The sequence below is a fragment of the Falco rusticolus genome, chromosome 1, assembly GCF_015220075.1.
Source record: "Falco rusticolus isolate bFalRus1 chromosome 1, bFalRus1.pri, whole genome shotgun sequence".
NCBI classification, from domain to species: Eukaryota; Metazoa; Chordata; class Aves; order Falconiformes; family Falconidae; genus Falco; species Falco rusticolus.
This window is the reverse complement of record NC_051187.1, coordinates 20,211,281-20,230,052: the sequence shown is the minus strand read 5'-3', so window position 1 is coordinate 20,230,052 and position 18,772 is coordinate 20,211,281. Positions and strand designations below refer to the sequence as shown.

The 18,772-nt window shown below is 37.7% G+C and overlaps 1 protein-coding gene across 4 annotated transcripts; it reads right to left on the bottom strand.

The window, feature by feature from the left end:
- Window positions 1-608: 608 nt before the first annotated feature.
- INPP5K (inositol polyphosphate-5-phosphatase K) lies at window positions 609-18,714 on the bottom strand. 4 transcript variants are annotated; one of them, XM_037374598.1, is made up of 13 exons: window positions 18,556-18,714; window positions 15,907-16,014; window positions 15,120-15,228; window positions 12,060-12,176; window positions 11,542-11,714; window positions 9,932-10,043; window positions 9,273-9,382; window positions 8,657-8,683; window positions 6,756-6,945; window positions 6,371-6,508; window positions 5,755-5,838; window positions 4,412-4,516; window positions 609-3,354 (listed from the first exon to the last, which is right to left on the bottom strand). In XM_037374598.1, the coding sequence occupies exons 1-13, from the start codon at window positions 18,600-18,602 to the stop codon at window positions 3,256-3,258; spliced, it is 1,419 nt and encodes a 472-aa protein (XP_037230495.1). In that variant the 5' UTR covers window positions 18,603-18,714; the 3' UTR covers window positions 609-3,255. The 4 variants fall into 4 exon arrangements, with proteins under 4 accessions (XP_037230495.1, XP_037230476.1, XP_037230505.1 ...); XM_037374579.1 differs by lacking the exon at window positions 18,556-18,714 and adding an exon at window positions 16,233-16,578; XM_037374608.1 differs by lacking the exon at window positions 8,657-8,683.
- Window positions 18,715-18,772: the final 58 nt, after the last annotated feature.

Here is an 18,772-nt window from a genome sequence, read left to right as displayed (position 1 = left end):
AATAAGGCTATACTGGAAAACATCCCTTGGTAGACATGTTTCCTATTTTAAAATTAATTCCCTAGCAGCAGGGAATTAGGGAAAGTTACTCTTAAGATGGAAATGATTTGATAGAAAATTTATATTAAAACATATAAAATTTAAAATATGAAGTATAAAGTAGCAGATCTTTCACAAAGACAAAACCAACATCTCAAATCAAACTGTGAAAAATTCACCGTGAAAAAGTGAAATTAGAAGAACCTGCCCTTAAAGATCAAGAAAGCAATTTAAGTGGCTTGAGCATTTTTTCAAGGAAAATATCAAAACTTCCTCAACAGGGGAGGGGGGACAGAAAATCCACAAAAGTCGTCCATTTAATGCTGGATTCATTGAAATAGAAAAAAAAAAATTGATCTTTTTTGTTTTGTCCAGAAGGAAAGTAGTATTCGTCCTTGCCCTTCTTTTGTGGTCCAAAGCCCAGCATACACTGAGATATTTCCACTCTAAAATACTGTTGTATCTGTGCATTGAACACGACCAAAGTTTCTTGGAGAAAGGTTACCATGCACAAACTGATCCACCCACCCTGAACCATTGCGTTCGTTCTCAAATTAATAGAGGCCATGTAGAACACTTCACTGCCAGGATTTATTTTAGTGGTACATGAAAAGAAAACACATGAGTATAAAAACATTGCCAGTGATTATAACATCCAATTAAAGGTGTTTTAAGAAAGATAAATTTCATCAGAAATTGCATCATTACAGGTCATGGAATAGTCTGAAAAGCTACCATAGGTAACAGTAGTAAACAAAAGTGCCACTGTGTGCATAATACTTAAGAAAGAAGTATACAGTTCTGTGCGGCATCCTACTAACACACACGCAGATTCAATCACAGCTGCTGTGGGCATTTTCAGTGAAGTCCTGTGGTTCAAAGGATTAGTTTACAAAATGCAGCTTCTGTGTCCAGTGATTGAGAGGGGGTTACCAGCTCTCATACAACATTAAGGATCTTGAGTTTCTTGCCCATATAAAGTGGCTGTATGGCTCCCCCTCTGAGCTGCTCATGAACAGCAGGTGCACCCTGATTAGAAGAAACTGGATCTTGGTCCACAATAAATCGCCAGCTGTGGTCTGGAATTCAAAGACCACTGTTCTTTGAGCTCTCCACAGAATCTCCTTGCATGGAGTACAGTAATACAGTTACACAGTAAAATCAGAAACAGAATACAACTCAAGAACTGCAAAAGTTCTTTGCAATTCGGTAGGGATTTGTCTGATGCTCTAATTGCCATGAGAAATCATGTATCTGAAAGACCTAGTGCAAAACAAATTCTTGTAAGACTGGGATAAATGTGAAAACTGTTCCTCATATTGTTCCAAAGTGTAACAGGAATGTATAAATCATAAACCTCACAGCAGTTTTAATCCATACAATGCACACAGCATCCTCTGAACCTGCCCTCACTACTTGCAAGTGGGAACAGTTCCCAACACCAAGCATTAAGCTAAGATACAACTAACTAGAATTTACAGAGGCTAAGTGTTCTTGAACCCCACACTGCAACTATCTAACCAGTTAACCTACGTTATAGTTTCCACAGCATACAAAGACGTCCGGACCCCATAACATTTTATACAGTGAATGATAAAGGCAAGTAACTGCAAAACAAATGTCGTATCAAGGCGTTAACTTTCTATCTCAGAAGAATCCTGAAAAAACTAAGGCTTTGAGAAAAAGAGCAAAAAAGGAATCCATTCAGTTCTGAAGCAATATTCCAGCATAAACACACCAATATCCTTTGCTTTGCTTTTCCACCTGAACCAAATTTTCTCTTTTCCATCCACAACCAACATGACAGTGATTAGTAACTAACTTTACTTACCATACACAGAAGGTAGCTCGAAGGTGTGTATCTAGAACATGGGAGACTCACAAGTGCTCTTTTCCAGCACTGCAGTCTGAGATTCTGTGGAATGTTGGTGTCTCTTCCAATCCTTTGCAAAGATCTCCACTTCCTCATCAAGAAACAAAACTATTTCTGAAGCTAATTACCTTTCAGGTTTTTACAGGTACATAATGTTTCTTACTCCATCTCCACCCTCAGTTGCACAGGATATATTAAGGACTAAGCACTTCTAGAAAAACAGAAATTTTGCAGACCGATTGCTACAAATTGAAGAATTTACAATTTTCGTAGCACAGATTGTGCTGTAAGAAAGAATCTGTTGCACTGAAATTTTGTATTTACAATTCACAGCATCTCTGTAGTCAGTGTAGCAATTATGTCGCAGTATGGTGTCAGGAAAGTACTGAAATTTGGCCTTACTTTTCTAAATTCAGTATGACAACTGAAAATGATCGGGGTCAGTACCATGATCATTAGCTCTTTGCCAACAGGTGCTTCATGAACTACGGTCTGCTCACCTATGCCAAAGCATTTCTCAACTGAAGCAACTTCTTTCAGAAATTGTGGGATCCTGGTTAACTCTGAGCCAGGGACTAGTATAAAAGTGGGTTTATTTTACTTTTTTAAATCAAAGGGAGAAACACAATAGGAAAATTGCTAAGTTGTTTTATAAAAGAATTAAAAAAAAATCAGGAAAAGTGCATTTTGATAAACATATCTCAATTTGGAAAAATTAGAAATGGAAAATCCTAAAGTCATCAGTAAGGCATGAAGAAAAGGGATTGACTACCAAAGGGGACTTTACACACTCCAAAGATTTTGTTTTCATGTGACTTGTTGCCACATGTGTTTCCCAAAAGGTAATTAGCTTATATTTGAAAGTCAAAATTTTAAAACAAGCTAACTATCTGTATCTAATAAATAATTTTTTTAAATAACTTCATTTAAACTCAAAATTTGGAAATCAATGATTAAATGGGTACAGCATAGTAAATATTGTATCGCAAATAAAATATCCTCTGCAAAAAAAAGGAGCAAGCCTAAAAATCTATTACAGATCACAATTTAACTTAGGTTAAAACATTGTATTAGAAATGTCTATCACCTTAAAACATACAGCATTCATTAGGTGCTATTTTTACGGTTCTCATCCAGTGTAAGACAGTTACTCTCCCTGTAACAATAAAAATATCTGTTTCCACAATAAATAATCTTCTACAAGCTTACAAAGTTTCTGAATGATCCTACCTGTCTTACTTGCACTGTCTTACTCCATCTTCTAAGAGTATAAGCTTATAATCACTAAGACATAAAGAATCATCTGACTCCTGAACTTGGACCGCTAAATGCCCTTTCTGCCTTCAGAAGTCATTATGCGACTCCAGATTATCAGGTTTCTGCATCCAACTGTTCTCTTCCTGCGTCAGATCCTTTTCTATTAATGATCTGTTAGGCTGAATCTAGAAGAAAGAGAGCAGTTAAAAAAAAATTAACAGAAACACTGTGTTGCTCTGTGCTATCAATACACCATTATACAACAATATCTTATATACTTGCTAGGAACTGAGAAAATTAAAAAGTGGCATGTCTATGCAGAAATTATGAAATTGAAAAAATACCTAGTAAAAACCCCACTAAACTGGTATCAAAACATCAAGTGTCGTGCAAAAAGAAAGGAATGGGGTATGTTGCACCCACATACAACTGACAACCATCCTGCAGAGTTTGAGGTAGACATTAAGCTCAAAGACAACAGAAATACTGGACTCTGCAATGTTTCTCACCAATATAGAAAGAAAAATATGAACAGTAGCATTGAGATATACCAGCCAGCCCAGCAATTTTCATTGCTGTATCCCCTAAGGTAATGGAGTTTCACAACTGCTTCATCCAACAACAGTGCAGAACTTCTCTTTCAATCATTCAATAGCACATTAGCACAGCCATGACAGCATGGAAAATTATACACAAACAAAATTATTTTGGAAAAAAAGTCCTCATGTAGAAGAAGCAACATTTGGTTGCTTCACCTAGTCTGTGCAGGTTAAGCCATCCTTTCAGAAATTAAACAAAGCAGCTTGTTAAACAAATAACTGAAGTTGCAGCTGTCCTGTCTTTCCCAAATTCAAGTGACCAACTACACAGGAAACACTTCTGTGCAAATCTACCACCAAAAGCAGCACAAAGAGCTTGCTATGTATCAGAAAGTTCACAGCATTCAAATTTAGTTTTCATCTAGGGATCTAACATGACGGAGCCTGAACGTCCAAAAAAGAAACTTGAGAGAGAGAAAACTGTCTTATTTCACTATGTGTTGCCATAATAGCTACTCAAAGTCTTTTAGCATATTGGCAAATTCTTTTATGGGATGTTAGCCAGCACATATCCATTTTGCAATTATTTCTGCTGCCACCTCCCCAGGATTAACACAGCTGTACACACCTATGTTCAGATGCATATGAAAGTAAAAGAAATAAAAATCACATCAACATTAATCAAAGCTTCCAAATACATTACCTGAAAAGGTTCGCTGATACCAACTATTGACTGCAAATTATTGCTATAATAACAAAGAAAAAATTCTCCTCCCATATCGGGTATTTCTGCAGCACTCATGTAAACCTGTCAAGAAGAATAAAAATAGGGCAATTTCCACAGAGAAAGAAGCTTACAAAAAAAGCAGTCTCTGCCATAAAAATCAGCATTTACTATTTGTAAGCAATTTTTTAAATGTGAGCTAAAAAGGATGAGGACAGAAATAACTTATGAAACCATCTGAAAACTAAGTCGGGGGGGAAAAGCAAATATCCTTCACCATGTTAGTAAAGTGACTTGGTTCAGCAAGAAGTGAGAAGAAAGCCAGAGCTGTTGTAAGGGAAGGGGCAAGGCCACAGAAGCAGCAAGGAGGGAGATGAACTGCCTCCTGGGGACAATAAGCTGTTACATAGAACAGCAGAGCAAACCCACCCTCTCCATTTGGTACTACCCTAAAGACCCATGGTTCCTGAACTGCAGCCCACAGCATCCTGCTAAAACAATGTTCACAGTGCTTAGATTTCTAAGCGTACTGATAACAAACCATGATATCAGAGAAATTTTGAGATTCAGAATACTGATACAGTAAAATTTGGGCTCTTGTCATAAACTTGATGCTAACTTACAAAATTTCTAACAAGAAATAACTGCTTTCCATTGTTGTCTGGAAAATCTCATCCATCCTTGCACTCACCGTGTCTCCAAAATTAAACTTGAATTTCTGTTTGTTCAGGTAAATATCTCTTGAAACAAATCATTTATATTCAAAATAAGTTTTGTTTGTTTGTTTTAAATCACTTCAGGTAATCAGTAGTAGAAACTATGTAAGAGACAACAGTTTTTAAAGAGGGACCAAAACACTCAATAGCCAAAATGAAGAGACACCTAAGAAACCCTAATCTGTAGCTGTATTAGATACCTGGAACTAACACTGTTAGCAATGAAAATCACACAATAAATATTTAGGATACATTGAGCAACTTTGATAATCAGATGAAAAAATGGCTAGTTACTTATTTCAGTGGCAGAAATGGACCAAAATATAAAATTGCAATAGTTTTTAATACAATGAAAAGTCACTACAGGAATAAATTCCTGTTTCATCAATTCTCTTAGGTAGTATGATCACACCTGGGAAGGTATGCTAAGACTACCTGAAAATTGTAAGAATTAGTAACAGGGATTTTAAATAATACTATCACTCCCAATTAGCTTTGACTGGGAAAGAGGATACAGAACCCCTAAGAGGAAGGGGATATGGAAAAAACAGACCTTGAATGCTACTCTGTGGAAAACCACATTACAAAGAAGTACAACTGGCTTACTTGTTTACTGTCTTTGTTAGAAGAAATTTCATCATCTTCTACCCAAGCATAAGTAACATAGTCATTCACATGCCTGAAAGCTACCTGCAAAGAAAGATGCAGACCATTAGCTTTCTGAAGGAAACAAAATATAAACTACATGGAAAACCTGTGAGAGAGATGCTTACTACTTCACTGAAGTAATTAAAACACTTCACTTTTAGGATCAAAACATTTTGGGGGCACGCACAAATCTTTCATTTCTGAAAGGGTGCGAGTGCTCTGTTCTCTCACCCCTCCACTGGCTTGCTTTCATTTTTGTTTTTTCTTTGCCAAGTAAATCTTTTGAACCGAAGGCATTAGGGGAGGACAATTCCTTTTCACAGCTTCTGCACCATTTTACTTAAATCACCACATTATCTTAACAGAGAATTTAAAGGGTGCCAAAGAGCTCGCATGCTATCCAACTAAACTGTCGGCACACAGAAACTAACGACAATCAAGGATACATGACTATTTCAGAGAGTTTTGTACTAGCGAGAATCACAATGTCCTAGGACAGATGACTATCAACTACCCCCTCCAGTCATATTCACCATCTTCTTTAGGGTGAGGAGCCATGATGTGGTAACATTACCTTGAAGAGTCCAATCCAGTCCCAAGCACTACTGGGGAATTCAGGCACTGCAGAATAGCTGATTAGAACATCATGTTCTGAGCTCCACTCACCCTCAGGATTCAGAGTGACCAAAGGATCTGATAGAAGAGGCTTCAACTAAACAAAAGAACAGAATTTAAAGTCAGTCAAGTCTGTCATTCTTTCAGTTGTTCTCTTCAAGTTATTCTTTGCCACACCTGCTGTGGGACTCTAACTGACTGGAAATAACATGAAAGCAATTTGCTGCCTTCACCATAACCAGAATGAAAGAGAGATGCTGACTTACAAAGTTTAGAAAACCAGCTTCGGTAAGACAACACTTAGTAAACCAAACTTTTTCTTAACAACGTAACTGGGACAGCACCTCAAGCCCAAACGTTCCTGTAACAGGTTTGTGATCACTGATGCCATAGCTCATGTGACTGATATAGTTATTCAAAGTAACAGAAATTGTCTGTTCTTCAGAGAATTCGCCTTCTTTTGGTGCATGCTGGCAGAGATTTTTCACTCTCCAAAGAATTCTGTCTGTCCACGCTGGCTTTCTTTTCTTCTCACTGCAAAAGTGTTAAGATAAAAGTGAAATGAGAGGAAGAACACTTGCTAAAAAGCTAAGAATACTGTGCAAAATCTAATCAAAGTTGAAAGACTGTCAGATACACATTAATAAAAGAAGGCAATCACATCCAAGCTTCATTTTACAGCTCTGTTCAATATGCTTTACAACCAAGGTTTCCGTAATTTGAACTATACTCCATTTACCACAGGTAAGTTTCATAGGTTTCTGAAAGAGGAGTAAAATGAAGGGGTAAAGGGCATTTCAATGGGTTAGTCGGCTTCATACAGGAAATGATACTTTCTCCTAAAACACTCCATAAAACCATGCAAGAATATTGAGATAATACAGCAACTGCCCCAAGCTTCAAATGTACAGTTATTCTGAGAAAAGGGGCGCAAACTTAAGGAAGATGTAGGAAGAGTCTGAACGATGTTTGAAATTATTCAGAACATTTGAAAACAAGTTTCTTCTAACAACAACAGACAAACTTAGTAGCTTATACTAATCACAGGTGACACAGCAATGCTTTAAAATTCCTCTAAATTGTACTAGCCTACATTTCAGATTTGCAAGCTATTGCTGCCTCATAACAAAAGGCTTTAAAAATTCCGTAATAAAGAAAGTTCTGCCGCAACCTGCAACTGTGCTATACATCAAACTGTAATCATAATTCAGAGTTTCCTTTTATACCATATCAATAACAACAGAAGACATGAGCCTTTCGTGGTTCTCTCTGTAGTGGGAGGAAGACTTAACAGCAACCCTCTGTATGGATGTATCACTTCAAATTGAAATGGAGAAAAGATCATACCCTATGGAAGAGGAATTAGAATGGACTGGATTGAATTATAAAAGTTAATGAGCAGGATGTGTAAGGAAAACTGTCAGTTTAATAACTTTGAATATCAAAATCATCATAAATTGGAAATGCCATTTAGTTCAATATTCAACATACTTTTGTTTTACCCCTTCCCATACACAATCTGCCTCACCTTTAATAAGGTGGAAAGATTTTAAATGAGGCTGTACATATCCCACTTACTCCAGTAATTATGTAAACCGACAGAAATCTTTATGAGCTGCCATGTCTGCTCTGCTGTGCAACAAAATAGCAAAAGAACAGCTAAAGTTAATACACCCACTCTTTTAGAGAAAATGGCATATTAGATGGGAAAAACCTCAAAATCCACATTGAAAAAGTATAAAAGATAACAAAATACTACGGGCTTCACAAAAAGCACGCTTGTCAAGAGTGTTTGCCTTGAGGTCTACTGATCACCCCCATCAAACCAAAATCTCTGTTAGTTTTAACAGCAGAATGCACACAGTATGCATAAGCATACTTTTTGTTCTTTAGATCAGCCAATACAAACTATATTAGGCTATGAATCATTCTTAGAATGTTTAGGTTTGGATTATTACAAGTATTTTTTGTTAATGGATTTACTGCTGGTCCCATTTTATCTCTTCACACTCAATTAGGGAGTAAAATGTCTTTGGATCCAAACGAATAAACTTCCAGTATTAAGTGCAACAGCAGAGTAGATAGCACTACAGCTTTCAGACAGGTTCAGAAAATCCCTGAAGAAAATCAGCTGTCATCTGATTTTCAAATATTTCACAAAAATCAAATCAAAAGCTCAGGAAAGAGCTTTGCTTTGATTCTGAAATATTTACAAATTATGAAATCCAGAAAGTTCTCTTCTTACTTAAACCAAAACAGGGACTTCTGCTCTCTGGAAGTAAAGAAAAAGATCAATACAAACCCCCTGTTTGGACAGGAACTTATCCTTCTGTTGAAACATAAGACTAATACTTAACAACAAATTTTAGTGTCAGAGAAAAACTTAGGAAACCTAAGCTACTCTACTCCATTTTCAACTTAAAATAATTTATAAAGCCATATTTACATTTATTTTCAAATACCAGCGGTGTCAAAAAAAATGCTTAAACAGAGAAGGAAACCAAAAGTGGCAATTACTCTTTTCCTTTTGCTTATTTCTGACAATGAATGGACATTTTTAGTATAAAAGAACAAAAAAGAAGTGGCTTAAGCACTGGTTTATTCTGTTAATCAAATCTTTCCCAAAAGAAAGCTGGGTTGTTTCACTACTTCCCTCATGTAATCAGCAGACTCAGATTTCTTCAGCCAGAAATATTCATTTATTCAGATCTGACCACTGAATGAGCCTCACAGAATAGCTCAATAGCCCCAGTTAACCAGTACATTCAGGAAATTCAGGTTTGCTTACTAAAGTAGTATTTAGCCAAGCACCATGTTCACTCTAATAGTCCATGTCAAAACTCATCTTACTATGCTTTTACCTTGTATCATATACATCCGAATAAAGGTCAAACTTGTAGGTGGGTTTAAACTGCAGAGGACCCTCTATGAATTCCTGAAGAAACGCTTCCTTCTTTTTTGCCATATTTAACTGCAGGAGTAAAAAGTACATTTTGAAGATTAGATTTAAAAATCAGAGCTTAAAGGGCAATGGGGAAAGGAGATGAGAAAATATCTCCCAAGAATAATACAATATCTCAGTCGGCACAACATATTTGGAAAGGTAAGTTCAGAAGTGGCTGTTAGTTACTGCCAGAATTCTTGACACGACCCGTTTATAAATTTTGTAGCAGTTCTACTCCAAACAAATTCCAGAATAAGCTCTTTCTAAAAGTAATTCTTGGGAGAAGAAAAAAGGAGGCAAAATTAAGGTGAGGAACAATTCACAAGCATGAAGTTCAAAGAAAGCTTCATTCAAACACAAGAACTGTAAATGAATAAGAAACTAAACAAAAGCAGAAAAAGTTTGCAATCAATTGGGGTTTATGACTGAGAGGTGAGAGTATACAGCTAGATAAGTTCCACCTCGTGATTACTCTGAATTTGTGTTCTTTAACAGAAATTAGAAACTCAAGAGAGGTACCATAACTACCCTATTAAAACCAAAACAAAAACCCCCAAACAGATTAAGACAACATACCTGGTCCTTTTCCCACAGCAGATTGTAACGCTTGTTATTTATTGATTCTCGGACAAAATGTATGCCATAATCTGCTATCCGGAAGTTTAGATCTCCAAACCAGAAGAGAACACTAAAAAAAGAAGGAAAAGAAAAAAAAAAAAAAAGAAGAGGAAGATGGAAGATTTATAGGAATCCATTAACACAAGGGAAGAATTCAATAGATACAAGCGTTTATGCTAATTAGGTGCTTTAATCACTTACATTACTTAATCTAAACAGTTTAAACACAAACATTAACCTGCTACTAGACAAAAAAATTAAAGGAATTGAAAGAGTAAATTAAGTCCCTTGTATTCTTGCCACTTGCTCATTACTGCCTGGCTATTAACTTATCCTGAGTCTCCTCATGACTTACATCTCTGTCAGAGACAGATCTAGAATTAAATTTTAACAGTACGTAAAATAATTCACAAAATTGATGACCTATACACCAGCTGGTTAAGCTAATCCACTAACTCAGAGCTCTGGTTTAGTGCCTTGGGAAAGCAGGGATATCTAGTGGGTGTTCTGTAGTTCTTAGGAAAGAAAGTTGTTATTATGAAGCACTGGAGTGTATTATTAGCAATGTTTTAAACAACAGGAAAGCTGTTTTTTTCAAGTCAATGAACTTCTCTTTAAAATCCCTACCTTCAAAATTTTGTTCAGGGGTGGATACCCCAAACTCGATCTTAGGGAAATAAAAATTTTATTTTAAAGCCACTTCTCATTTCTTTTTAGAAGATGACAGTAGGTGACTTGGTACATGCTCATGCACATAATCAAGAAAATGAAACATACTAAATCGAAATATCAAAGACTTAAACTATGGTAGGAGAAGTAATAATTTTGAAACTCATTTGTAATTTTTTTTACCTAATACTAATGAACTCATTAACAATTAAAGTGATATTACATATCTGTTCTGGATTTATCTGTCCTGACAGTTTTACGGGTATATAAAAAAAGGTAATTACTGAACTAAAATGTTTTTCTCAACCCCATTTTAAATGTTTCTATTACCATCTTTAGATTCCAGCACACAAAAACAATGGAACATACAAATAATTCTTTCAGAATTAAGGAATAAGAGCTCAATTAGTGGCCCAAATAAGGTTTGGTTTGGGTTTTGCATTTTTTGGTGAAACACCTGAGGAAACTGTAATCCATATAGCTAGAGAAATCATCAATCGAAGTTTTAAAGGCTGAGAAGACCTCAGCCAGATACTAAAATTTCAATAGGAATAATACCGGCTCAAAATGTAACACAAATCTTAAAAAATGGAGTAAGACAAACATTAATAGCAATCTAAAGGATTATTGGTATAAACAGGCTTTAGCTTCTAAAGCTCTCTAGCACATGACGTGTGCAGTACATACAAATTTAATGTAATTCAAGACTGGAAGAGAACAGTCTTGCAAAATACATCTCCATCTTTCAGGTTATCTTTTCCTCCCAGGATTCAGGGTCAAGGCTGAAAAGATATTTAAAATAAAAACGATGGATGAAAACTCCAAAACTCTTCAGTGCGTGAGTTCACCATATAACAGATAAAACCAATACAGACAGAATAGGTCTGAGAACAACTCACTCATGATCCAAGGTACTTGGAATATTCTCTCCTTCAAACTGCATTTCCAGAATTTTCTCAAAGTCATCCAGCCGCTGCTCTGTATTCTCCATGTGAGCGGGCAAGTGGCAGTTCATGAAACAAATTGTATGACCATACAGGGACATGCGAGCAGTGACTCCTCCTTTGTTCCCCTGGTATGGAAGATGAACAATGTTCTCTGGAACTATATTCAACACCTGCATGTGTAACTATTAACACCACCTATAAATTCTTAAATATTGCTATTTAAGCTTAAATTAATACAATTCATTCCTACATAAGTTGTGGTATATCAGCTAATAAACATTACCGTCTGTAACATTACCGTCTGTGCTGTGCACTTGCATACAAGGTTCAGACAAGTGAGTCTCACCGCTTGTCAGCTTATTCATTTTTAATTAAAGCATATATCCTCCCTCCCACCAGGAAACCATTTAGAGGCACACACTACCACGAGCATAACAACCAAGGCAATTAAGTCTCAGATACTTCCTTACCCAGTATCCATACAGGCCTGTGCGTATGTAGTGCGTATGAATATCCCGGATGAAAGGAAGGTGGACATGTTTCACAAAGATCAGAAGCAGTAATCCCTGCATGCGAACGGAGGAGAGCTGAAAGAGATACAAAAGAGGGAATGGTCACTTCCAAGGAGGTATTTGGAATTCCTCGGGTCTACTTCATAGGAGCTTTTAGGTGAAGAACGCCATAGCACAAGTCACACGATCCCCTCACCAAGCCTGGCTTTGATACTGTGACACAGTAAACACAGATGCATTTCAGTGCTGTAAAGAATCATTCTTACAGTAGACTTGCTTATAAACAATTTGGATGAATGTCTCAAATAATTAACATTAGTTATAACATTATATGAGAAATCTGAAGTTGATCTCAAAACGTGTATTTGCCCAAGCATCTTTAAAGAACTTTCTTTTGCCTCACCGGCAGCTTGTTTCTATCTTTCAGCATCCTGTTCATGAAGAACCAAATTCTTGATTTTTTGGCTATAATCTTAATAGCGCATGCCTACAAATCCTCCAACAGGAGCAAGTTTTTCAAACTGAAACATCCTTCAGCAGATAACTAATCATTCTAAATGCCATTAAAATGTCTAAAATCCACAGCAGTTAATTCTAGGCATCTGCAAAAACAGTAAGCTGCAAAGAGCAGTAACTCTTGCCTGCAACATCTGTAAAAATTGATTTACCAAACACTTCCAAAGTGAAGATGCTTAGGAAGCACATAAGACACCGTTTAAACTTTGTGATACTGGGTGGTATTTTTTTATGGTTTGGGGTTTTTTTGGTGTGTGTGGAAATAGTCTAAGAAAGATGTTCTTCATCAAAAATTTATGAACTTTTCAATGTTCCTGGCATGAGACACAAAATGCATTTTAAGTGTTTGTTTTAATGATACTGATTCAATTTAAAATATATACATTGAAATATGTTAATTTTAGTTCAGTTTTGTGCTGGATGAACTTGGAGGAAGACTATATTAGAATAAAACCTGATATTAATAACATCAACTACACAACTGCTGCAGAAGTACACGAACTCAGCCCAAAATTTAAAACAGAATGCCTCTTTTCTTTGCCTCTGCCATCTACACAATTAAATGATTTCGGAATATATGTTAATGTTTGTATTGTCCTTGAACCCAACAAATTACTGACCAGTATATTGAAACAATGGATCGCAATTACTATATAATGCATATGTATTTGTATCTGATCAGACATTAGATGTAACCAGTATTCACCTTTCCATAACTATGTTCATGAGATATCAAGATCTTTCAGCCTCTTTATTACTCACTACATTTCATTCTGCTGTGGGCCAGTCCCCAGACACTCTCAAGATCCATGCAAAACCTCTTCTCTCTGTAGGTCTTGAACATCAAAACACAGTGGATTCCTCCTCTGCTGGAACCAGCACCGGTCCCCCCAATATCCAGCGCCACCTCAAGCAAAGACCCTTCATAGAGGGGACGTGATTCTGTTTATGGTGAAGAACCTACTGACTCCAACCAGCCTGAACACTTAAAAATCGACCCAGTTATCAAAGGGACAGAATGCCCCAAGGATGACAACTACCCCTTCTACACCCAACCTCATTACAGGTCAGCAAAGAAGGGGTAACTGCTCCTCTCCTCCTCAACCAGCTTCCCAGATTAAGGCCTAGCATATGCCCTCCTCACTGCCTGCTTTGATTTTGACCTGGCCTGACAGTCCCCTCTTATTACTAGAGCTAATCAGGTCCTGTAAGGACCATTAGGTGGCAGCATCCATTCATTAGTGTGTCCAAAGTGTCACATTTATAAATTAGAATTCAAAATCAACCATGCATACCGCTAGGAATTCTTTTTAACTGTCTATATACAGGGCCTGAATGTCAGCCCACAGCCAGATTTCGAATGTTTATCAGCAATGACTTAAACTAGAATGAACAACGGGTTTTTTTTTCCTTTTTGTAATTCCCAATGGGTCCTTTGTCTTGTTTAATTACAGTTAAAAGAATGTCACAACTACTGAGTCTGATTAGCATGCAGATAGCATAATCATCTCAGCAAAATTACCCTGAAATAATGCTTGATTTAGAAAACCAACACAACCTTCAAAAACCTTTTAATATCTCTTTATTAGAGAAATTCAGTATATCCTCCTATGCTTATTGCTTGCATTATTAAAATAGCTAGCACTTTAGCTGATCTTATGCCCCAGACAGTACCACAAATCTTGTCATTTAAACTAGCGTACAATGTTCTAGGCCTTCAATTAAAAATAAAGTCATCTGAAAAATACATATACCCACTAAAATCCTGTTTTACATACATGCAATTAATTTTCACCTGCAAACAATTTGAAAGGAAAAAAAAAGAAAAAGAAACCTTACCAATCTTAACGAAAATCACTGGCATTGCTTGGGATATTTATAGTGAAAGCAGGTACTTAAGCAGACTACATTAGAAGCATCACAATACAGTTCCCCAATACTGCACAGGGAAAAACATTTTCTACAAACAAGACAGAGATAGAGATATTGTGGCCACAAGAAATACGCTGTTAAGTGTAAGTTTACATCACATTTCATTTTAAATAGTCTTCACTACTCTGTTCCTTGAGGATGTATTCTTATTGTGACAGGTTTATTTTTCTATTTGTCATGTGGTTCTGCAGCAATTACACAGGCTGCTGCCAGTATATCTGAAACAACTTATTGCTGTTTTGTCATCTGAGCTGCACAAGCATCAAAATGGTCCAACTATTCTAAATGAGAAATGAGAAACCATACAACCAATTCTTTACTGCTAAAATTAAGGACATTCTTATTAACAGAGAAAAATTAAAACTGCCTTAATCAACAAACCAGGAAAACACAAGTGTGATGAAGAATCGTTTCTAACATATGAGTACCTATGGAAGTGACTGACACCTGCACAAAACACCATCAATTTATCTTTTATGGAGAGTTTGAGGGGGAAAAAAAAAGATTGAATGGAGCTGGGGAAGACAGTTTCCTTCACTGCTGTGACACTTAAGAGACGTAAACAATTACCTTGATATATCCCAATGGAGATAAAACAGTCATGAAAAAAATGCTCCATGGATCATCAAATGCCAAGTCAGACAGAAAATTTGTGATTCTTGAGTTCACCTCCTGTAAGCTGAATACATGAAAATTACTCAAACTTTTATCACTTGGTTTTGACAGAATTAATACAACTCTTTCAGAACACGGACCACAACATTCCAACAAACCTCTCAGCGCAAGTCAAAAATTTTTTGCTGTTCACTTTCCCATTTACAAGCAGTTTAACCCATCCACATATCTAACACATCTAAAAGAAAAGGTGCTTATATACACCTGAAGACAGAGTTTAAGACAATACTAGACTCAAGATACATTATGACAAATAACCTGACTGTCAGGTCTTCAATATTTCAAGACAGTTTGGAAAACACAATGGCAGATTGTGCCTAATGTTAGCTTGTACTAATTTCTTTAAAACATGCTGAATTTTGGATAACTTTCATACCAAAATGAATATGCCTCTGCATGCCAACAAAGAAAAGAGCAGCCAAAAACTTTTTGTGTGTTTAGAAAAAGGATATTTTTTATTTTGTCACAACACAACAGCAGAGAGGAGAGAAGCTTCTCTTGCTACAAATCATCTCTGTTCTAAGTCACTAACTCTAGTCTTCACCTTCTGTTAGCAATAATGTTAAACCATCTCCCAGGCACTGATTCACATTGCTCAGTCCTCCCAAAACGGATGATAAGCTGTTGAGACTTAGCAGTTTTGCAATAAACTTCCCAAGCAAGTTCTTTAATATATACTTACCCTATAACATACATATCCATAGTTGGGCCCAGTGAATTGAGTTGAAGTAAACTAGTGACATCAGGAGGTGGAGAAGCTGTGCCCACATTCCAGGTAACTAAGTGTAGTCTACAAACAAACAAACAAAAAATCAAATAAAACCAATGCTACAACTGAAACATGAACAGGTAACCAACCCTAAGAGTGTCTAATTTCCTTACAGGCTGATCTACGGAACAAAGATTTTCTGTCGCTTTTCATCAATCTGAAATCTATTTATTAGCTAGCATTAAAAGAAAAAACCAACACCAACCAGCACAAAACCGATCAACTAAAGGGAACAAAACCTGAATTCTTGCCACTTATCCTTCAGCCTTTTCCCCCACATAAGGAAAGCTTCATCTAGAGTGCGAGACACTTCTTCATGAATTTCATCATCCGAGCTGATGTCCTCTACACACGCCATAAGCTGGGCTACTCGTTGACGGAGCTGCAAGCGGCCACTGGACCCTGTGCTGCTGAGACTTGCAGACCGGCTGCGGAAGTTGTGCAGGCTTTCTAAATCGTTTAGGGAGAAGGAAGAATCTTGAAATGCATCTTCGCTGTTGAAGGATGCCATTTGCTCAAAAGAAAAGAACTACTACCCTCTGAAGGACTAGCCCATTAAAATCCCAAGTAGAAAAGGATGGCTAAGGGTCTTCCAGATCAAGTTTTAACTCGTGTGAAATTCAGCATTGCTTCCAACACAAAAGGACAAATGTAGATGCAGCAACGCTGAAAAAAGCTGTAGCATTACCACCATGCTCAATGGGTTGTTACAAAAGCTGCAATCACATCCTCCCTCACACAGTGAATTGTTTCTTCATAATAGATTTAATGTGGTTAATTCTATAAGCTCAAGATTTAAAAGAATTGTTGATTTGAATCAATCATGTGCCTGTAGGCTAGCAGAAATATAATCTCCAGCTCCCAAACGTACAAATACACAGTTCTGACCAAAACCAAGCAAAGCTACTGTTCTCGAACCCTGTCAGAAACATTTGTGTGTCATAGGACTTGTCTGTTGTTCTTTTATAGGATGGTAACTTCAATATCAGAGCTTCTACAAAGGGATTCACTTTACCATCAGTCTTGTTACATGTCAGAGCTGTTAATTTTCCATCTATCTTAGGGTCCTATATGGACCTTACAAAACACCAATAGTTAAACAGTGAATTCCACCAATACATTCATTATTAGGGTCATATTTTTATCCAGCAATCAAGTCCCTGCTCAAGGTGACACACAATGTATGTGGAAGAGCTGGAAAGTGACCTTGCACACCAGCCTGAAACAGTCTGTAATTTCTTACACCAATAGTTTCTCTTTGTAAGACTATGCTGAAGTCTGCCAAAAGCTATTCTAAAACAAATCTCTAGGGGAAATAATAATAATAAAAAAAGGTATGTATGCTGCAGATCTAATTCTGCCATCAGAGATGTATCACTTGGGAACACTCTCCAGTTATATGACAATTATCTGATTAAACAAACTGAAACAATATCGAACGCATCAGTCATTACCGACAAATTAAATTCCTCGAAGCGCCCAGTATCCACATTACTGATACAAACACAAGAAAGCCTGCAGCACTAGAGTTTACACCAAAGGAAAAAACACTTTTAACAATTCCAAGAACATCCTTAATAATTCAGTTTTATTGTAGGCTACCATAGGTTATGACACCTGCAGGAACAACTTAATAGCGAGGAATGTATGTGCATCTGCAAGGCAAATAACCTACAGCATTATGCAGCCTCAAAGGTCTACTGATGTTCCCCACCGCTTCAGGAGTCCGTACAAGCACTGCACACGGTCAGGAGGGGAGACCTGAGTGATACCAGTTTTCATCCGTTACCACAAAGAACGGCCTTTACCATAGAGAGAAGGATACTGCCCAAACTATCTGCAAGTTTTCTGTACCACCAGAGCACTGTCCCGAGCACGCTTTCTGCAAACGCATTCCAAAACACAAGCAAACTACTAGAGATGCTACTTAGTGCCACTGACTCCTGAAATAACTCAATAGCAAAGAACTGTTTTAGGGTCACAGTGCCTGTAACACTGCATCAAGGTGACTTTTAACATCTTTAAGCGAATGTTAGTGTTCATAGGTGGTTGGTTTTTTTTAATTTTCCTGTCACAGACTACTACTCGACGACCTTGCACACAGGTTTCTCTGGTGAAGCAAGCCCACAGGGCGAGACACCGCAGCTCGGCCCCACAGAAGACCCAGTGCAAAACCACCGTAAAAACAGAAGCCAAAGATTTACACAAGCTCCTTCCTCCTCACGAAAAGCAACACATTTGAGACACCAGACGCATTAATAGCAAGCGCTGTAGAACCTGCCCTCATTAAGCGTTAAGTAGGTCTCTGGAAAGCCCTAAGGAGCCAAACAATACTCAGTAAGACTCCCCAGTACCGACGCTTTCAAATCAGAAAATCAGCTTTTCTTCTCTTTCATATGACTACGTAACACCACCAATTAGTATAACTCCCTGTTAATAAGCAGAAACACAAGTTTCGCTAATTCTGAGCTAATTACGTAACGACTTAGCTACTTTTCTCCCGCCCTCAGAAAAGCTGCCCTCAGACCTGCGCCTGACGCCGAGCCGCCCCCGCCCGCTCACCTCAGCTCCCTCAGGGCGCCGCGGTGCGCCGGGCCCGCAGGCTCCATCCCCGGGCTTCCAGTCAGGCAGCGCGGCGGAGGGGACAGGCGAGGCCCCGGCCCCGCTCCCGACCTCGCCCAGCCCGGCCCGCGGCCTCCGCGCTCCCCGCAGCGGCGTCGCGCGCCCATTGGTCCGCGTGATGGGGGCGGGGCTGCGGCTGGGGCGGCGCGCGCTGGGG